This window comes from Abramis brama (assembly GCF_963993115.1).
Source record: "Abramis brama genome assembly, chromosome: 8".
Taxonomy (NCBI): domain Eukaryota; kingdom Metazoa; phylum Chordata; class Actinopteri; order Cypriniformes; family Leuciscidae; genus Abramis; species Abramis brama.
Genome location: NC_139970.1, coordinates 31,513,751 through 31,536,081, shown reverse-complemented (window position 1 = coordinate 31,536,081; position 22,331 = coordinate 31,513,751). Strand labels below are relative to the sequence as shown.

Below are 22,331 nucleotides of genomic sequence, written 5' to 3'. Positions count from 1 at the left end.
CGTCCCTCTGTATAAGTGATATGCAAATGAAAGCGCTCAAGTGGAGAGTACTGTATGTTTCTAGTCTTTAACTTTTGGCACGGACTCAGTACAGCCTGGCACTGACTCTGATGGGCATTACCAATATTAAAGCTTTGGCTGTAAAACAAAGACCTCTGGAAATTGTCCCCACGGAAATCCCTGGCTCAGACAAATGTGGACAGGCATCCACGTGCATTCAAAAATACTACGTTTGCGCACACACACACATACAGATATCATTTGAACATCTTAAAGTAACTTAATAATTCCTAAAAAGATTTTGAGCATCTTTGCTTTCATATAGTATATTTGTCTAGAGGTCTGACGTTTTGGCTCCACATATAAATACACACACACATCAGTTTACGTTCCCCGTAGACGCTGAAGCAGAACTAGACACTGGGTCTCAGCTTCTCTGCTTGCTGACAGTCTTGATAAGATGCCAGCGTCCTCTTAAACTATTCCCTGTATTTTGGGACACTGAGTTGGATGTCCTTGTGTTGTTGTCTGTTAGCAGCAGCTGTTTAGTTTGTGTGTAAAGGTTAGCAATGTGTGAGTTTTCTTGTTAAAATTTTTAAAGTAAAATGCTAATCGAATTTCAGTCATAATTTTTATGCAGTCCTTTAAGAATGAAATATTATCTTTAAGAACTTTGATAACTTGGTTTCAGAATCTCAATTTATTTATTTAGCAAGTTCTTATTTAATTCCTTTTAGGGTTGGACTCAATTAATGATTTATTTAATCAAAATAATGAATCATTATCATGGTCATGGTGAGGACCAAAACATTTTTTTGGGGGGGAATCCTAATTTCTTACAGTACATTTTATATTTACGTTTTACGATTTAGACAGCCCAGATTTGAGAGAATACACCCATTAATTTATTTTTTATATGTGATTTTTTATTTTACCACGAATTGGAAATAAAATACAGAACATACTGTAATTTATTATTATGTCGTTATATTAAAAAAAAAAAAATCTCTCCATCGCTTTGGTACATTTGGCATCATCCTTAAGATTTGCAAACCAGTTTAAGTGCATTTCTCAAACAATTCGTACAAACAGCACCACACAATGGATTATCTGCAAAAGCCTGTGACTTGCTCAAAATCCTTAGTTAATCTCTCAAAAGTACGTTTTTATGTCAATGAACATATCAGTGCCATTGGAATAAGTCCATGTGTCATTGTTCAAAATGCTTAGTCGTGTTGTCAATATAACAGTGTGTACTCTGTCAGTATTTTCAGATGTAAACTATGTCTACACAAGACTGCACTTTATCTGTATGGCATATATACATTTCAACAGCACAAATGTACACATTACTCTATGTGGGATATTGATTTGAATGTCCCAACATTCAAACATTTGAATGATTGAGGACACGGTTGTTCTCCCAACATTCAGCTGTTCCTTTCGACCCGCCTCAACCATTGTAAGGTCATGATTTGAGAACTTGGTCCAAAATAATGGTGCTTATTTAATCAGAAACATGTCTACAATCTTGGCCTCTTCTACCTCTTCCACTGTTTTGCCTCCATACCCTTCCACCACACATCCTTATTCCTCTTCTTCTTCCCGGCTGTTGACCCTGTTTGTTTTCTTGTAGTTCTTCCATTGTCAGAATTTGTAACACTTGTGTTGTGCTCTGTCTAAACGTGTATATGCTTGCCAAATGAAGCTTCATGAGATGCACCTCTGAGCTATTTTAGAGAACTAGTTGCTCATTGGTTGATCTAGCCCTTTACATTTCCCTTCATTTGTCAATTAAAAATTCACCTCCGCAGTTCATTACTTTAGGTCACAATTACAAAATAAAAGTCTAAGAAATGTAGTCTTAGTCTAGCCTTTGAAATGTATTTTGCATTTAATGACTTATGCAAGGAACTAATGCCTTGAGGGGTAAGACTTCAACAGGGAAACAGTAATAATATATTTTGATCAACATGACAAAAGCAATTGATAATGTAGGAAACAGCAGACAATTGTGCATAATCAATTACATGAATGAACCAAAGCATTTGCTATTTGTTCAAAAGAATGATGTGCACAAGATGATGTGGAGGTTAAACATGTAGTCATGAGAATTTCAGTTGTGATCTGAGAAATGTACCAAAGCAACTGTATTGTAGAAAAACTGTATTGTATCACCCATGCATTTACCCTTATGCTAACACCTACTCATTTTTGTTAGTGGATATACAATTTATGATGTTCAGAAAAAAGCATATGCACTGATACTGTTTTCATTAGGTCTCTCACTCTTTCCCTCTCTGTCTCAGGTCCTTATCCTCTGGCTGGTGTTCCCTCTGTAGTGTGGAGGGGGATGGAGCGTTGCGGAGGAGAGAGCCCTCGTTTGCGGGAGAGCCCCGAGCGACGTGGGAGCAGCAGTCCTGATATCGGTGGCCCCCCACCAAAGATGGGCCGTCTGGAACTCAATGGCAGTCCTACAGGTCACCGCAGTCGCCACAATGGGGCCTCACAGAGACCTCTCAGCGGTAAGACATTCACAACCTTTTCTATCCCTCCATTTCTGTTATATCATATTACCTTTTTTTAGTCTTTCCTCTTTAAATAGTAGTAAAGTGGAGAAAGAGAGAAAATAATGGTGAGAGAGTTGGGAACAGGACATGTTGCAGGCCAAATTCAAACCAGCATCACGCACACTTGCACCATGGCACAATGTGCTGCCCTGGAGCACAGATTCTAACCAACCACTACACCACTGCTTCAACAAATATATTTTTTTTATTAGTGATATAATTGGTATAGATTCTTTTTTAAAGTGAATAAACATCAAACAGCACATCTAGCTACACATTCAGCTTGGTTTTCAATTTTATCGGACATTATTAAAATAGCCGGCCATAGTGCACGATGCAGATCAATTTAATCCCATACACCACTGTAGTTCAGCTCACGGGAGTGTTGTGGCCTCTATAAGCTCAGTGAATTAAGTAGCACTATATAGTGCTGATTTATTCCCCATGGCCAGTTATTGATTGCAACAGTAGCGTGTGTATCAGAAAGGGGGTCATATTGATTACAGTGATCCTAACGAATTGCCACATATTTGGTCACAGCTGTGATTATTGAATGGCTTTAAATATGTTTTTACACACCGGTAGTTGACACATAACATGGACATGAACTGTTTTAATTCAGGTTTTCATCTAGATTTTCTCCAAAAATAAATGACAAGTCAGATATCGCTTTTTTTTTTTTTTTTTTTTTTTGATAGATTTATTTATTTGGACTTGCATTATCAAGCTTCATGATTATTGGAAAAAATTATCTAGGCCAAATTATTAACAGTTATCTCATTTGTTTCTACTTTTTTTTTCTCCTAAAATGCTCAAGGTCAATTAAATAGTCCTTTGGCCTGACAAATTAATTTAAATATATATAAAAATATATATACACTACCAATATATACTGTTGTGACTGCTTCATTATCATGTCCACAAACCCGCATACAGTTACACATGAAGGTAAAGTGGTTCTGACAATAAAGCTGTTACATATTGTCCTCTAAGGAAACATGCAGTCTGTGTCCAACAACACACAGCCACAACACAAGTGTTATATTCTATCATCACTCACACTTTGTAATCCCTGATGTTATGCATTGGGCCAAAATGTCATCAAGGTCAAGCTGTAATTCACCTTGACAGCGAGCAATGTGTGCAGCCAATCATAAAGCCACATATCAGATATTGATTAGATATTTCTCAGAGGCCAAGCAACACATACTGTGTGTTTGTTCACAACTGTGTGTATGTGTGAGTATCATTTGCTGTACACCTCTGAAGCAGATTTGATTTGACAAAATATCTCTGTCAACAGATTATTTTCTTAAGAATTTTTTGGAATAGGTGGAGGAGGAAAGTAGTGGGGCTCTCTCTTCCTGTGCCCTGGCAGATGGGCCGAATGGTTAGTTTTAATAAGAGGTTGTCTTGAAGCAGTCTTCTCCAAACCACAATGGAACAATAAAGAGTGGGCCACACACAAGTCAGACATGGAATCAAATCACTCAGACACATGCCTGGATTGCTAAAAATCCCTAATCTGTTATTTTTTTGTCTTGTTGTCCAGCTAAAGTATGTCAAACAAAGTTAATTTACTTGCATATTTGCACAAGACATTAAGTCTGTTTTTCAGAGAAAATATAAATCTTATGTTTTGCCTCTTCAGCAAATTATTGAAAAACAATTTGCCAATGGAATGAACTTAAAAACAAACTATAAAAATAAACTTAAAAATTATGTTAATTCAATGTATATTTTATGATGAGCATTATTATTATTATCTAATGCAATTTTGCTTTTATCTGGCTGATAAAAAATATAAAAATTGTATAGGCTGTTTATCTATTCTTTCAGGGAACCCAACAAAAATGCTGATTTAAAAATGTTCATTTCATTTGCAGAATGCTATATTTCAAAATATTTAATATTGTTACTTTAGTCAATGGCAGCGTCACATTTTTATATACAGTTTAAAGCAATTACGCAGTAATTATAGTAACAGTATAGTCCACAGATATGCTTATAAGTCTATAACTCTAACAAATGACATACTTTAACATTCCTACAGAAGTCGAAAAAATATGTTCTGGCATTAAAGCGCATTAAAACAGACAATTAAACACAGAGACTTACTCAGAGTGAGTGTTGCAGCACAATTAAACATATACCCACACATACATACCCACACATACCCACACCCACACAAGCATAAAAATGAGTCAGACACGGGCTTCGCACACATGCTGTTATCTTGTGATGAAACCGTACTCATACAGGGTATACAGGGATGAGCCCATGGGAGCTAGCAGAAAAGAGAGAGAGAGAGAGAGAGAGAGAGTGAGAGAGAGAGACTGCTGGGAGCTGCTGTGTGTTGACAGTTATATTTCCCTATTGGGGGAAATTCACTTACTTGAATTGGCACCGGCCCCTGGTCTGTAATTCACTCCACAAGAGCATTCTGAACTGGAAGCCAGGGTGATTAATGGAAAGGAAATAGAAATATAGGAATTGACTGATTAAACCAAGGGGCTCTGGGAGCCATGCGTAAATGTATATGTATTTGTATGGAAGTGTGTGTGTGTGTGTGTTTGTGTGTGTGTGTGTGTGTGTGTGTGTATAAATTAGGAGAGAGAGTTTAGTACTGCTCTGCTCTTATTAGTACAACTGGGATTTTGCCTAATGCTTTCAGCCTATAATTTCTGAGGGGTATTAATTAATAGTCTGAAGGCTTTTGAGCACTTCAGGGAAATTGAACAAACCAACGGAGATTGGTTAGGCCTAGATTAACCAAGTAACTTGGGTGGGATGTGTGTTTTTCAGGCATCATTAGGTACTGCGTACTATTTCTCAACAAGCCGTGAATGACTATGCATCCCGACATCCCATTAAAAGACGGGACTCTGTACCCACCAAATCACTTGCCAACATATTTTACAGGTTAATCATAAACGTTTTTTACTTAAATGTTAACAAAGTCAACACTACTAAAATAATGTGTTAAGTTACAGCGCAATGAGCCGTAACCTCGAACAAGGCAGAAACGTTTGCATATCCGTTGGAGGCTCATGCAACTAATTTTATTAAGTGACCCTGCCGTTAGCACGCAGTCCGTTGACTTGAGGAGATATCAGCTCAGCTGCCCTGACAAAGTGGAGGGAGGCATCATAAAAAATGATAGCTTTAATGGAGTATAATGTGGCTGGTTTGATGGTTGGTTTGATACACAATCTGGACGGTTTGTCCATATTGAGTATTTGCATGGGCCGGTGGACAACTGATTGACCCTGCCCACCTTATTCAAATGCAATGATGAACCTATTAATCATTAATGATTTCAAATGAAAAGACTTTTCTCGTGAACAGCACGTGGCAACTATTCAAAATTATGTTATATACACTTGATCGAGAAATAGAGCAGTGGATGGAATATATTTTTTTAAAAGTTTAATATTTAAATATTTAAAAACTGTTTTGCAGGTCTGATGATTCCAGTCTTCTGCGTGGTGGAGCAGATGGACGGAGGGATGATATCAGATGGAGAGAGCCGGGAGGAACATGCCGAGTTTGTGCTGGTCAGGAAGGACATCCTTTTCACTCAGCTTGTTGAGACTGCACTTCTCGCCCTTGGCTACTCCCATAGTTCTGCAGCCCAGGCACATGGTGAGTTCAAAAGTGCCCAGTTCAACACAGTTGATGAATTTACATCTACAATTTCATTTAAAAAAAAGAAGGAAAAAAACTTACAAGAACTTCTACTTTCATTTCCAGTGTGACAAACCAGAAGCATTATTTGATATTTTAACATTTTGTCTTGATTTACTATTTAATCTAGCTGCCAAAAGTTAAAAAGTACCTTGTAGTTTACAATGATTTAATTTAATTTAATCTGTATATAAAAAACAACTAAAAAAACTTTATTGCAGTTAATATATATATATAATTAATGCCATTTAAGTTTGTATTTTGGCTTTTATGGCTGTTTCTTAACAGACTTAAGTACACTTTTATAACAGTACACTTTGTTATCATTTCAAATGTAAAGTACTTAATTATAATTTTAACTGTTGCGTGTTATTTGAAAAGTAATATATTTTAAATGTTCTAAATTTCATTCAATAGAAATGACATTAAGGTATACTTTAGTTTACTATAAATGCTTGTCAGTACATTCGACAATTGAATTTGAATTTAATTAATTTAAACTATAACACATTTTCATTTAATTGCAATTATCATGCAGTTACGTGTCCGAAAGCATTACATTCAGTTTGCACTTAATTAGATACATTTAAATTATATTCTTTCAGTAATACGTGCACTTTTTAAAAGTATTCTAAAGTGTACATCTTTTTCATTCAGGAAGCACTTTACAATACGATTCATTCATCATCACTAGATAATGTATGAGATATGCATAACAAAAATATATCTTAATTATATATATAATATACAGTATATTTATATCTTAATTATTTGTTGTTAACTGGCATTCATTCATAATACATTAGAGTAACTCATGTTCTTTTATTCAAAATAAAATGATAATGTTATGTTTATTTAGAAATTGAAATGAACCTAGATTAGTAAATGCTGTAAAAAGTTTTTTTGATACCTAATGCAAATGAAACTTACAGAAAAATGATACCAAAATGCAAAATAATTATATTTATTTCTGACAACTAGATGCCTGAATTAAACATGCATTTTACCTGCATGTGTAATCATTCCTTAATACATACTCTTTCACATTCGATTTTAGGCAGTATACAGTATGGAACAGTATGCACTGCACAGTATGCAGGGAGTAAAACACTAGTATGCCATTACATTACAGTTCAGAGCTATTAGAGTGGCAAGTAGTGCTGGGAGGAGGTCTGGCTGTTGAGATGTTGACAGGAGAATATACTGTTTTGGGCTTATGTGTCTGAGAACAATGAGGAGGAAGGCCTTTTGCTCAACATAACTGAATAACAGACAGTCTGAAAATCTCATTAAACAAGAACAAAGGAAATGTAGAGGCAAAGAATGTGGTACTTTCACGTCACAAAAAGATGCGTGTGAACTGTATTTGTGTGTATGTGGTAACTTTGTGGGAATGCATGTTTGTGTCTGCTCGAGGTCTTTGTACTCGCATAGTGTTCATTTTCTGTGTGTGTTTGTGTGTGTATATGGAGAATGTTTATGAGTATGTGGGCCAAAGAAGCAATATAATGCTTTACTTTATTGTTGTGCACATGATTGTCATCTCCCAGAAGATTGAGAGTTTACTTGTATTCTGTGAAGTATGAAGAAAATTTAAAACAGTCATTACTTCATGTTGATCCATGGTAACAAAAGACATCATCACAATTTACTTCATAGGTTGAGCATTTGGCATTTATGTGAACTTATTTTTTTGGAGTCACAGTTCACGTTCTGTACGTCTGACTAGAAAGAAGTTTGATGTGTGATTTGATGGTGCTGCATTTTATTGAAAGGATTTTTAAAAGTTTTGTCAGAAAAGAGAGAGCGAAAATTGAAGGCCACGTTTCAACCTTTAATTAAATGATCGTTTAAGTCAGGCTGATGAAATGTCTGCTACGTTTTTGTAGTGATTGTAGTTTTTAAAATTAAATGCTGCGTGGTTGTGTTTGTGTGTGACTGCAGCTTGTTATTCAAAATAATGTTAAATAAGCATCCTTTCTCTTTTTGTGACAACTAAATTTAAACAGTAACGAAAACAGAAAGAAAGAAAAAACATTAGTCACTCGCGGGTCAACAGCGTGTCTTTAAATTCACTCAAAGCACTCCCTTTAGAGATTCCTTTGAAGAGCCAAAAACAGGATCAATATGTTACCCACACAGCGACTCCTAAAGCCATTTGTGTAACCTCCAAAAATACCGTAATGTGCTATAAAAATAAACAAGTATGCAAATTGATAGAAGCGGCATTATGATTGGAAAGGCAGAATAGTCCTGTCTGGCCCACACAATGGCGCCACATCTGTAAGGAAGTCCCAGACGCTCTGCTCCTCTGAACGCAGAAACACGAGAGGTCACCTCTGCACGGTCGCAAAACAATATCAAAAGGACACGGAGGAGGAGAGGACAGCAGTGGAAAACAAACAATTTAGACTCAATATAATCCACACACCCTCACAGTCATCAGTTCAGATGAGGCCAGATAAAAGAAAAGGTGAGGGATACGGCTAAAAGAGCGCTCGCTCGCGCACTAGCAAGATGCACTGACTTCAGTTTATTCCTAAAATGAGCAGAGAATGAGCGATAGAAGGAAAGAGGGAGAGCTCTCCTCTCAAATGAATACTTTTTGTTTTTAAAGCAAGCGTTTATGTTAAATGAATAATTTCTGGCTTAAATTATACATTTTTTCCTCTGCGGTTCACAACCAAAATTACACAGAGTCCCATCTATTTTCTCCCTGTTTGAATTGTGTCCTGCATAGCTCTCTCGTAGTGGTATATTTAAGCTCCTCTCCCAGCACCGCTGCCTTTCTTTAATTAGCCTGACCAGTAATTAACTGGGAGATATTGTTTATTTCAATTATAAGGGTCTGAGTACTTTTATAGAATTGTATGGACAGACCTGTACTTTAAGGCTTCAGACAATTAACAGTGGTGATGGATTACAGCACTAGCGCATTGTTGTGCTGCCACGTTTGACATGCAGCCACAACAGGTCGAACTGGGGCATTTTGATGAAAAAACGCTCTGTTGCCTGATAGAGGCCGAACCGTCACTTCTTTGAGTAATGATAATTAACTTATTCCGTCTTTTAATGTGGACATTTGCAGAAATGCTTTACTTATAGGGATAGGCCACCCAAAAATGAAGATGAAGTCATTTTGTTCGAAACCTGTATGCTTTTTTACCATGGAAAATTATGAAGAATATTTGGGTGATGATCTATCTCAGTCTTCAACGAATCCTTTGATTTACTTAGATTTATGACCAAAGTGAGTAAGCTTTCCATCTGCCATCTGACACACCTGGCAGCCAATCAGAAACAAGTCAGTTCCATCATTGTTGTTGCCAGGGCTCTTCACCTCTCTATCTCATTTTTGACAACCATGTCTTTCCCAGACAAACTTTCAAACCCTCATGTCCTTCCAAACCTGTATGCATTTTTCTTTCTTCTTTCAAACAACATTGGACCCCATTGACTTTCATTGTATGTACAAAAAGCACCAAGACATTTTTAAAAAATCTGATATCATAACAGATGTAAGATGCTTATATTATGATATTATAGTAAAACCAAAACCATAATACGTTCTGAAAGTATTTCTTAGGCCTGCCCGTTCCTGTTTTATTTTTTTCTGTGTATATTACTAATGATTGATAATGACACTATAGAGATGGTTTTCACGAGTGGGGCGTCCCTTCAATGGAGCCAAGTCATTCAGAGCAGCAAGCATTAGGAGTTCAGTGCATCTATCCAAACTAGCTCTGCCGAAAGAGTATGTGTGCTAGGGAACATTTTCAGACTGTGTGTGAGGTAGCGTTTGTGTGTGTGAGTGTGTATGGATGGATACACATAAGCTTTAGCCAAGCCACCAGCCAACCACATGAAAGCCCAGCACTGGGAGGAGGAATTTTAATGTGGCAATGGGAACAATGGTTTGTACTGGGGGAGGAAAATGACAAGGAACAGAGTCTTTCCAAGTTAAAAATGATTCATTAATGACATTACCACAGTCTCTGTATGATGCTAGCTCATACTGTAAATAGGCATACATTTTACCGCTTTTTATTGGAACAGGGCTCATTGCTTTTTTCAGATTGGTTGCAATGAGCTGTCTGTTCAACACTGAACATGTGAATGGGGTAAAGTCGCTGACGTTCGGGGCTTTTGAAGTGTTCGACAGCAATTGAAATGGATCACTTAAAGTACATTTAGAGCATAACTCAAAGAGATAGTTCACCCAAAAATGAAAATTAGCCTATGATTTACTCACCCTCAAGTCATCCTAGGTGTATATGACATTCTTCTTTCAGACGAATACAATTGGAGTTATATTAAAAAATGTCCTGGCTCTTCCAAGCTTTATAATGGCAGTGAATGGAGAAAAATATTAATATTTAACACGTTACAAAGTAAAATTTTAGCTTCCGGCCAAACGGCCATACGCAGTATACTTGCACCTAAAGAGCAACTTACGCAACTTGTGAAGTCATAAGTAGTGTAGCGCGTCATGACGTAGCGTAAATATCAGCAGTACGTCGCATTACTCGCATAAGTTGCGCTTGAGTCTAAGTGGAATCCGTATGTTCGTTTGGCCGGAAGCTAGTTATTTTACTTTATAAAGTTTAAAATATGTATATTTTTCTTACACAAACATATCGCTTTGCTTCAGAAGGCCTTTATTAACCCCCCGGATCACTTTTATGATGGATAGATGCACTTTTATGGACAGAAAAGGCTATTCACTGCCATTATAAAGCTTGGAAGAACCAGGACATTTTTTAATATAACTCCGATTGTATTCGTCTGAAAGAAGAATGTCATATACACCTAGGATGGCTGATTTAAATCTTTGGGTGAACTATGCCTTTAAAGTACATTTAGAGCATCTCAGTTGCTCTAAATGTCAGTCTTATTTGATGCTACTGCTCAAAGTTGGAATCAAAACGTCTGCGGTGGGCATTCATTCAGCATTGCACAATAAGACAAAACAGCAGCGTTCCTCAAAAATCATAGCAAAACCAGTAATATAAACACAGACTTGAAGAAGGAGGACAGATCTAAAGGTGGGCGGGGCACAATCACACAAATTGTCTTCATCTGTCTGACTTGCCTCTCTTCTTTAATTCACTGTCTGGGGAATACATCTCCACAAATACCTTTAGAACAAAGACAAGAAGATTGTGTCTCAGAGGATAGAAGTTCATTGCTGTTACAAGGGTCACCAGCAGGGACGGCCCCTCATGTTGTGGTTGTCTAGGGCCCAACATACTTGGAGGCGCACAAAATAATCTATAATTAACACATCCATTATAAATTCTGACATAAGAAAGCTTTGCCCCCAATCATAACTGGAAGCAATTGACAAAACTAGACCATTCCCTCTATAATCATTGAACTCTTCAAATAGCATTGAATGAAAGTAGAAAACAGTAACCAGTCAACAGTTTACAGTAACGTTAATTTACATGATTTATTCATGCCAAGCACTGCTCACCCATACGTCACAGTATTCACAGATTCCACACCTAAACATTTTCTTACATTTGACAGAAAAAAAAAATAACAAAGAAATTGTATACTGAGGCTATTTTGGTCCTCTTCACAACAACACAGACACAGGTCGGTTCTTTAAAACGGGCATTTTAATTCTTTGACTCGTCTTGTTTATGCCGTGAGAACTGCATTCATAAATGAACATACTACAAACACATCAGCATTTAATACAATACAGTCTTAAAGGAAACGAGATGCAAAAAAAATGATGCTTTCCACACATCAAACAAATATACATGTGAAACAAATACCTCGTTGGCTACTTGTCATGAAAAGAGGTCCTTGAGTCCTTAGTTTTACAAAATCCTCTTTACTGTCCCCTTTGACTTGAGACAAAACTTATTTTAAAGTAACTTAAATTCAAGTTTCAGAACCTCGTTAGGCGTCTGCTCATCATCAGTCCATCGGGGGCGACGCAACATTTTTTCATTCTCACGCCTTACATTTAAAGAGACAAACAAATTTACATCAAATACACATTTTTACATTGTAGGCTACCTCTAATAGATGAATGCATGAAATTATGGATTTAATTATAAATTAAATATTATGAAACAAATGCATACGCTTACAGCAATTACAGTATGCTTACCGTTTAATGTTTAAAAACACTTTTGGATGACAGAAACAGCATCTGTTAAAGCATAAGGCTTGTCACACTTTCTCAAGAATAATATGTCGAAGGAATTCAAGCACTGCTGATGAGAAATACTGTATGAGAAGCAAGATACATCTGGATAAATCTGTTTTATAATGTCTGTGAGTTATTATGAGTTATTATTGTGTGAGTCTGTGAGTAATTATATTGATTAAATATGTATTAATAGTTTTGCCAATATTTTTTATTGATATATAATTTAATTTATTTAACTTTATTTATGCATAATTAATTTTTATTTTGTACCATATTTCTTGCCCAAATATTTTACTGACTACACACTTTTCTTTATTTGCAAAAAACTTTTATTTGTATGTACCCTAGTCAAAAATAAATATACTAAAATGTATTTGAAACACATTATTTTATGCTAAGTATGCTTCAAATACATTTACACATGTATGTACTTAATATAAATACCCTGAAATTGTACTTTTGCTAAATTTATATACTTAAAGTCTGCTAAATTGGAACTAATTCTGTACTTAATGCACTTTAGTTATCCGGAAATAGTGCTGAAGTATATTTGATTGTGCTAAAGTGGAACTATTGCAAGTATACTTTAGGTACACTTTAAATATCTTGCATTTAAAGACTGATATTATACAGAGATCATTGGCCCTGTTTAGATTCTAACACTGATAAGCTCCCACATAAGAAGCAACCAGCCAATAGGGGGAAAAAAGCGGTGGAATGGGTTACACAGAATGTCTATCTCTAGTCAAAACACAAACACTGAACTGAACTGAGAGAAACAATGGAGCCCTTGCTAATTTACAAAAACAGTTTCTGTCCAAAATGAACTCATTCAATCAGGCTTTAGTGGCAGCACTGGCATGGCAATATAGTGTCTGGATGGAGGTAAGTGATCCATCGGCATGTCTGTGTGTGATTGAGCAGCTGGAGCTCTTCAGATGACACAAACAGCCTAAAGCACAAAAAAAAAATTACAGAAGAGAGAGTAAGAGAGCGAGAGAGGGAAGCTGGGTAGCGTCTGGGTCTCATTTAGTGGATAGTAATGTGATTAGCATTGTTTAGTTTTCACAGCTTCAGTCAGTCCCTCTTAAGACCATGGGAAATACTTTTGTGCGAGTGTTTGTGGATGTGTTTTGTATATCTATTCATTGCACACCCTTGGTTTTGGTCAGGTTCACGTCCTGTTGTCGGATGTGTTGAATATATACATTCGCACAAGGGATGTACATTGACCGCACATGCACACGAGCAGTGCGTGTTGAAAAGTGTTTACGGACGTGTGCAGTGTTTGGAAAACGGTTAATAATGCAGTGAGCACAGGGTCCAGTTTACATGTACAGCGCATCTTGACAATGATTGCGACATCTGGAAATAAATAGAGCGGAGGGCATAATAGATTCAGCTAATTCATTTTTAATAGCACAGTGTGGTTCTTGGAAAAAAATTATGGCACCCTCAGTAGATGCCACTGCTGCTTAGGTTTTATCCTCACCCTGATCTTTTAACCTATTCAGCTTCAGTATAATTTCAATAATTTATGTCAATGAAGAAAATTTGCAGGTAAATGCACTGAAATTGCCCTAAAAATACATTTAAAAAGTTCAAAATTCTAAAAAGATGATCACTGCTTGACTTCTGGTAGTTTACTGTCATTTGTATTGTGTTTAATAATATTTAAACACATCAAAACATTTCTCATTAACCATTAAAGGGATAGTTAACCCAAAAATTCTATCATCATCTACTCATTTACCCTCATGTTATTCCAAACCTGTATGGCTTTCTTTCTTAATTGGAACACAAAAGAAGATTTTTTTTTTGTCCACACAATAACAGTCAGTGAGGTCGAATGTTGTTTGGAACTACACTTTCACTGCATGAGCTGTAGTTGAAACATACTTCAAAATATCTGCTTTTGTGTTCTGCAGAAGAAAAAGAGTCATGTAGGTTGCCAATAACATGAGTAAATGCTGACAGAATTTTCATACTTGCACGAACTATCCCTTTAAAATGGGAAGCAATTGACGTCCCTTCACCCAGGTCATTGTGGGATGGCCTTAGTTACCTGGAGTATTTACAAAACAATCAGATGGCATCGTTCATAAATATGGCTTTGTCTCACAATGACACCCCGATTACAGATTACTCCTCAGCCATAAATGCTCGTCTCTTCCTTTGCACGACAAGAGGCATTTATAACAGTCAATTTGGGTTAATCATACAATCATTGACCTGTGTTTATGACGGCCCATTAATGGAGGGTGGGGGGTGGGGGGGATTGGGGGTGGACGTAATTGTCAGAGGCTGCGATGCGCTAGACGAGCTCCTGCTTCCTATATATACTCCTCGGTTATAAAAGAGCCACGGGCGCCCCTTGGGCCCGTAGTTATTTGTGTGGCCCTCAGTATGCATGATAGATGCTTCTTCCTGACCTGATAAGTATTTAATAGATAAAGCCTTATCATTGGTGTTATTGTTCCTTGCTGTCTGCTTTTATAGCACAAAAGGAAGCACAGCAGAAAGCGAGAAGTAAGGAAACAAAGTCCTCCGAAATGTGTGATTTCCAAAATGTTTGCTGCAATAACCCACAGATAGTCTAAATTATTTTGCAAATGATAAATATAGGACTAATTTCCCACTATGCTTCCTTGTCACTTAAAAATCTTATGTATAATCATATATTTCACCATATGCAGTAAATCATGTTGGTTTCCCACCTACCTTAATCCCCTCTTTTCAATCACTCCTTGTTCCCTGTCTTTCAATCATCATGTTTCCACATTAATTTCCCACTATGCTTCCTTGTCGCTTAAAAATCTTATGTATAATCATATATTTCACCATATGCAGTAAATCATTTTGGTTTCCCACCTACCGTAATTTTCAATCACTCCTTGTTCCCTGTCTTTCAATCATCATGTTTTGTATACCCTCTAATGTTGATTTTTGCTGTAAGTGGGTGCTGGTGTGATGATGTAATGTGCCAGCTTTGGTTCTGGTTTGGTGGAGCTGCCTACTCAGTGGAGTGGAGCCCCTCCTAACTTATTCTCTTATTGAGATTTCATTACAGCCATCATTGACATGGGGCCATCTCTGATGATGTCATGGAAATATGCTACACAAATTTGCGCACAATGAGATCAAGTAGGGTTAATCGACTCCCGCCCTCTCTCTGCTTCCTTCTTACAGGCATCATTAAGGTGGGCCGCTGGAACCCCCTGCCCATCCATTACCTGACAGATGCTCCAGAGGCAACAGTTGCTGATATGTTGCTGGACGTTTACCACATGGTCACGCTACGCATCCAGCTACAGAGGTACAAGACCACAGAGCACTCTTAATCCTTTCCCCACCATTGACGGAAATTTCCGTAATTTGTAAGACAACGCTTCCCTGCCATAGACGGAAATTACCAGCTTTCTGTTTTCACTGTTATAAAGTCAAGTCATCTTCATTTATATAGTGCTTTTTAACAACGTAGATTGGTAGGGGGCGCTATAAGGCATCTTCTGAACAAGTACAGAATCTCCTGATCAAAACACAGGAAAAGAAGAAGCAGAAACAATCTGTTTATAGATAGCGATATCATATGTAAAATAACGCGATCATCAACATGAAATGCTTTGTGGGTGTTGATGGACTCGATCTACTCCATCTGTGTTTTGATCATTCTGAATCCCATCCAGATGTAGTCTTTGACAAAACCACGATTTTCTCAGTTTTTTGCTCAAACACTGCATTTGTGTGAAACTTAACCACTTTCAAGTCTAGATAATAAAATAATGCATGAAGCTAGAAAAGCAACTTTTTTCAAAAACGCTGATGGGGAAAGAGTTAAAAATAAAGGTATTTCAAAAGTCCCTTGGTTCAGCAGAGAACCCTCTGCATATCAATAACCTTCATGGCTGTATGTTTAAAAAAAAAAAAAAAATATATATATATATATATATATATATATATATATATATATATATATATATTTATTTATTTATTTATTTATTTAAAATAAAAAATAATATATATTATTTAAAACATATTTTTTTAATTAATATTGAATGTATTATAAAATATATTTAATACAAATTATTATTATATAAATATATTAATACTTACAGGTCCAAATTTAGGTTTAAATCGCCAGCACAAACAACTAAAAAAAAGTTTTTTGTGGAATTTAAACAGTATATCTTGAGGTATCAGGTTATAAGACTCTTCTAATTGAAACCCTTAATTGATTTTATTTTAAAAATGAAGTGTAAGCACTTTTAATTTTTTTATTTTTTTTCTCCTAATGGTCTTGTGATGACTGGAAAGTCTCACGTTTGTGCTGTTAAGTGAAATTTTTTATATTATGTAACTGATAAATATTGTATCCTCTGTATACAAATTATTGGAAAGTAAAATATTGGTTTGTTATATATAATAATTTATTATATAATTAATTAATTACCAATGATTAAGAATGTATTAATATTAATTGGTGTTATACTATATATTGTATTATTAATAATTTTGTTATTTTATTCTGTGCATTGAGGAAACACGTACAAAAGGTTCCCTTTTCAATATATATTATAACATTTTAAGTGTCCAGATAATTAGGGGGATTATTTTTCTTTTGTCAATAATAGACAGTTAAGCAAGCATCTACAGCTCTGTGCATATATAAGAACAGGAGATACTGTAGGTCAGGGTCAATTTCTATCTGCACTTTTGAGCTCTTTCATGCCTCCTGATTGCAGTTTACTTCTGGATGCTGAGGAAATAAACATAGACTCCAAAAGAGAGGATTGTAGGCATTGTGTAGTTGTGTACTATCCAGGTTTGTTTCCCTGTATCTTCATGGTGATATTATTGTTGACCTGGCCTGCTGCATGGTTTATTGATTTGGAATTGAAGATGATTACTGTAATGGAGGGATGAGTAATAATTTTTTATGTATACAGCTTTGCAAAACTGGAGGACCTCCCATCAGAACAGTGGAACCACGCTACAGTACGCAACGCCCTTAAAGAACTGCTCAAAGAGATGAACCAGAGCACCCTGGCCAAAGAATGTCCACTCTCACAGGTACAGTTGCTACCCATTTTTTTTTTCAAATCCAACAGACAAAGATTTGGCTTTAAGAGGATATGTAAAGCATGTCATTTAAGATGATATGTAAAACATATACTGCTGGTACAGTACATCTATGCCAAAACTAATAACTTAGCAGTATAACATAAAAGGAAATGTTGGGCTCAATATTGCACTGTGATTGTAGTTGTTCCAATCTATATCATCAGTACATGCTTAATGTTGCCTAAATTGTCTTAGTGTTTCATTCATCAATTCAAAATTTACTCAAATTCCCCGCATTCATGGGCCATTTCTAAAACCCAGAAATTACTTCACCATGAGAGAGAGAGAATATGCGTGTGTCTATGTGGGTGTGCATCCGAGATTCTTGCTGTGCTCATTTCCAAGTAAGCAAGCAATCTTTGAGATTTATGTGATATCTGTGCATGATGTGTTTAAGTGGAGCTCTGTGTGGGTGTTGATCCTCATATCAATTGTTTGCATATGTGTGTGGCTCTTCATCTCTACTTGTGTCACTGCGGCTTGAAGCTTGTCGCGGCGTTCGCGATCAGCCTTGCCTGGGTGGCTTTCCGCAGTAATGTGTTTCATAGGCCATTTATCATTGCAATTTTAAGATCTTGACCATGTGTGTTTATTTCCGTTATCCTCTGTCGTTACTCCTATTTCTTCCTTTTTACTGACCTCTCTCATTTCTTGGACTTTTTCCAGAGTATGATCTCCTCGATAGTGAATAGTTCCTACTATGCTAACGTCTCAACTGCAAAATGCCAAGAGTTTGGTCGCTGGTACAAGAAGTACAAAAAAATTAAAGGTAAGGCTTGTGCTAATTACTTTTTTGGTTACATTTTTTGTTATATGGTGCCATCTTAAAACAAGTGGGGGGAAAAAAGGCTAAGACGCTAACCTGACATCAGCACAGTAGACTGGTCAGGAAAGCATAGCTGCATGCGAAATCGAATAATGTCTGAGTAGGTATTACATTTGATGAAGAACTTACTTTGTAACCATTAAAAAACTATGTTCTAAATAGTATGAATGTGTATAATTTGAATGAAAGCCGGACATACTATATCCGTCAGGTTGTCACTGTCAAATGACTTACGGCATCAGTTGCGTCATTTCACTGCAACTGCCGACTCCTCTCCTGTGACCTTATGGAGTAGTAAACTGGCCCTTATATGTTCACTTCAGAATCTCACCTATCAATTGGGTACTTTGTCAAGCAATAGGTCATCCACGTACTTTTCGACTCTTGTTTTATGAATACTATGAATTCGGACATACTACTCTTTTTAACATATTGTTCTTCGCCTACTATATAGTCGGGAAGTATTCAGACACAGCGAATGTGTTTTTGTTTTTTAATAAGATGTCCCATTTCTAGCATGGTAAGGTGTTCAGGGTCATGAGCAAGTCTTGAGCTTTGTGCTGCGTTTTGTACATTATCTCTTAATGACTCCTTACACAGGATGGGGTAACCTAAGCCTCCTCACTTCCTTATAGAAACCACTGTTTCTTCCCCCAAAATGCTGCAGGGGGTCTCCCAGCGGCAAGTCCTACTGGGAGTCGCCACACAGCTCCGCTGTTTAAGCCTCTTAGCATCCAAATGCCTGTGACAATTTTCCTCCTCTCGTTGCCTCTTCAAAAAGTGAAATAATTACACAGCAGGACAGATCAAAGTGGGGGCTAAACCCCAAGTGCAGTGAGAGAGCGAGCGTCAACAAAGAATAAAGCGATCCTCGGCACGCTGACAGAGTAAGTGGTGTTGAGTTACACCGAGCCCCCTCCATTAGTTCTGCTCTTTGCCTCCCAGAGCTAAACACTCAGTCCGCATTGCCAGATGTGTGTGCCAGTGCGGCGAGACCCCATTGGATGACTCACGTGTCAGTCATACGATTGTAAGCCGAAGTTGTAAAACTTTCTACTCATGAAAGTATGTTTTTGTTTCATTGTAAGCGTGATTGAGTAAGTGAAAGCTTTTGTCATTTACCATGCGTTCTTTGTGTCTGTTTTAGGGGATTATTTGTGGCAAGGAAGCTCGGAAATCAAGGGTAAGCATCTACATTTTGATGTTTGTTTGGGAAAAGACCTGTATTTGATTTGTCAACTAAAACACTACAGAGTTTATCTTGTTTCTGATACACATATCCATCCCTCTACAGTTGAAAGGGACGGTCTTGCTGACTTCTGTGTATTAGCCCAGCGTCCGCCCCCTCACCTGGCTGGTCTAGCACAGCTCGGTCCATTGAACAGCACCAGCTCTCTTGTGAAAGGTGGCTCTGGAGAACCTCAGAATTCAGCCCAGTCTCAGCCTCCATCCCAAGGGCAGCCGCAAGTTTCATCATCTCATGGGCAGCTCCATCACAGTCCTCCACTACGGGCACAGGTGCCTCCTCCACCTCCGCCTGCCGCCTTGCAACCTCTTTTGGCACCCGGAGGGCTTCTCTCACCCCAGCTCAGTCCACAGCTGGTGAGACAGCAGTTAGCCATGGCCCATCTTATCAACCAGCAGCTGGCCGTCAGCCGCCTCCTGCATCAGCACCCGCAGGCTCTTAACCAGCAGTTTCTCAATCACCCACCCATCCCGCGGCCCAGCAAGTCTGGTGGCCCTGGAGAGCCCGGGTCCAACCCCTCGGCTGCAGAAGTCTCATCTGATATCTACCAACTGGTGCGAGATGAGCTGAAAAGGGCCAGTGTCTCGCAGGCAGTGTTCGCTCGAGTTGCCTTCAACCGTACACAGGTACAGTAAAGTAGTGCTGAAATAGTACACATATTGTTCACAGAATAGAGACAGTTAAAAGAGAAACCTTGAGGAAACAAGGTACAAGAAAGAAGGTACACCAAGTAAAATAGCAAAGAACTTCTTCAGAACATACCATTCACTTAGGCGGGCAATGTATTGAATATTCATGATGTTTTCGTAATGATTTGGCTTGTGTAACATATGAATATTGCAGTGATTTAAATGCACTCTTTTAATCTTAATGGTGTTTTTGTAATGACCAATGCAAAATACATAAATATTGAGAAATATATTGAATGTCAGCAAACATCTATCACAAAAAAAGAATATCACAACATAATATCTATAAGGTTTATTGCTAGCCCTGGTCACTATCCCATACACAGACTAAATTATGTACAAATCAGGACTAATCAAGTTTAATTTGGCACTGAACTAAATACAAGAGGATAATCAAGGTGTCAAAGTTGTCCTGTTGGAGGTTTCAGATCTATGAGTCGCTCTGCGTGATTGCTCTGGTATCCAGAGGTTGGATCCTCTCATACACCCTCTCAGCGGAAAACACACCTGGTGAATTCACAGAGTCACTGCAGGTCTAAATTATGTTCAATTACATCCAACATTGTGCACAGTCAGTCAAATTGTGGGTAGAGACCTACATGGTGCAGGTGAAGTAAAAAAATTGCTTCCTCTGTGTTTATGTATGTGTTTATGTGTGTACACCAGGGCCTGCTGTCAGAGATCTTGCGAAAAGAGGAAGACCCACGCTCAGCCTCTCAGTCCTTGCTGGTGAACCTCAAAGCGATGCAGAACTTTCTGAACTTACATGAGAGCGAGAGGGACCGCATTTACCAGGAAGAGCGAGAACGCAGCATGAACCCTCCTGTGAGTCTGCCCCCAAGCACAAACCCCAGCCCTGGGGGCGTCCGCCTCTCTCAGGTACCCTGCTTTCTCACACTTGACTAGGTTCAGCTCCCTACAAATCCCTCTTCCCCTGTTGCATTTGTGTGTGTATTATTGAGTGATTGTAAAAATACCTGAAAGCTTTTGTTGTGTCTGATTCTGAATTGTTTATCTGTAGGCCTATGAGATTGCTTTGGTTTCTTGTCTGAATTCATGTGATCTATTTACTTGTTTTATTTGGCTTACACTTTGTTGTTTTCTTTGTAATCCGTATCAGGTTGTTATACAGCTACGTTTTTGCAAGAACTGAGATTAGTAAAGGCTGGAATATATTACACAACTTTTAAAATCTGAAGAGATTTTAAAATACTAGGCATCACACACGTACCGACTTTGTAAATAGTTATAAAAAAAAAACTGGGCTTCATATACTAAACATTCACGGACTACCAGACTTTCAAGTCGTTCAGAACACAATAAACTCACGAAAAAAACAACATTTTTGCTAGAAGATGCATGACAAATGAAAACAATATGTGTTAAAATTAGCTCAAAATATCAAACAAGTTTTAGATCCTCCGACTGGATGGAATTATAGTCTGGAGCTAAAAAATTTGAGTCTGTGCTTATCATGTGTGATGCCACAAAATCAGTCATAAGTCATGCTGAGTGGCTCTGATTTTTGGCAACTAGCATCGACTAGTCTGGCAAAAATCTGGGCAAAAGTCTTGTAGTGTATTCCAGCCTTAAGTCAGTGTTATTACCGCAGCTATTATTTTAGTATGATGTAAATTATATTTTGTCTTTGAATATTAATACATATTGACATACTGAGAATAACAATTTGGATAATTCACTAAAACAACCACTCTGACTTTCAAGAAAGTGCCCTCTAAGGGTCAAACTAGATAATATCTGATTGCTACCTTCTTATTGCTAATGTCACACCATACCTCCCAATGCAGAAAGTGTGGGAGCGCAGCATCGATGAACAGTTAACTCCTGACGCGTGGGCATCTATTTGGAAGAATAAGACCAAAATCACAAACTCGGTGAGGATTACATCATCACTCACTTCATTTCCTCATAGAGTGTACCTCATCCAAGACCTCCATGATCTGTATGAGTAGTGATCAGTTGTAGGCATGACACTTTTCCCATTTTGAAAATAAATGCTCAA

The 22,331-nt window shown here is 37.5% G+C and overlaps 1 protein-coding gene across 1 annotated transcript in view; it reads left to right on the top strand.

Annotated features, from left to right (window-relative positions):
* The window catches only part of satb2 (SATB homeobox 2), a gene marked incomplete at its 5' end in the record, with an annotated part of 46,468 nt that overhangs the window by 9,595 nt on the left and 14,542 nt on the right, over window positions 1-22,331 (top strand). The window contains 9 exons of the mRNA XM_084121140.1: window positions 2,310-2,525; window positions 6,033-6,215; window positions 15,616-15,742; window positions 17,373-17,496; window positions 18,214-18,316; window positions 19,521-19,556; window positions 19,668-20,245; window positions 20,975-21,187; window positions 22,117-22,203. Coding sequence (XP_083977266.1) covers window positions 2,310-2,525; window positions 6,033-6,215; window positions 15,616-15,742; window positions 17,373-17,496; window positions 18,214-18,316; window positions 19,521-19,556; window positions 19,668-20,245; window positions 20,975-21,187; window positions 22,117-22,203 — 1,667 coding nt within the window. The remainder of the gene's footprint in view (window positions 1-2,309; window positions 2,526-6,032; window positions 6,216-15,615; window positions 15,743-17,372; window positions 17,497-18,213; window positions 18,317-19,520; window positions 19,557-19,667; window positions 20,246-20,974; window positions 21,188-22,116; window positions 22,204-22,331) is intronic.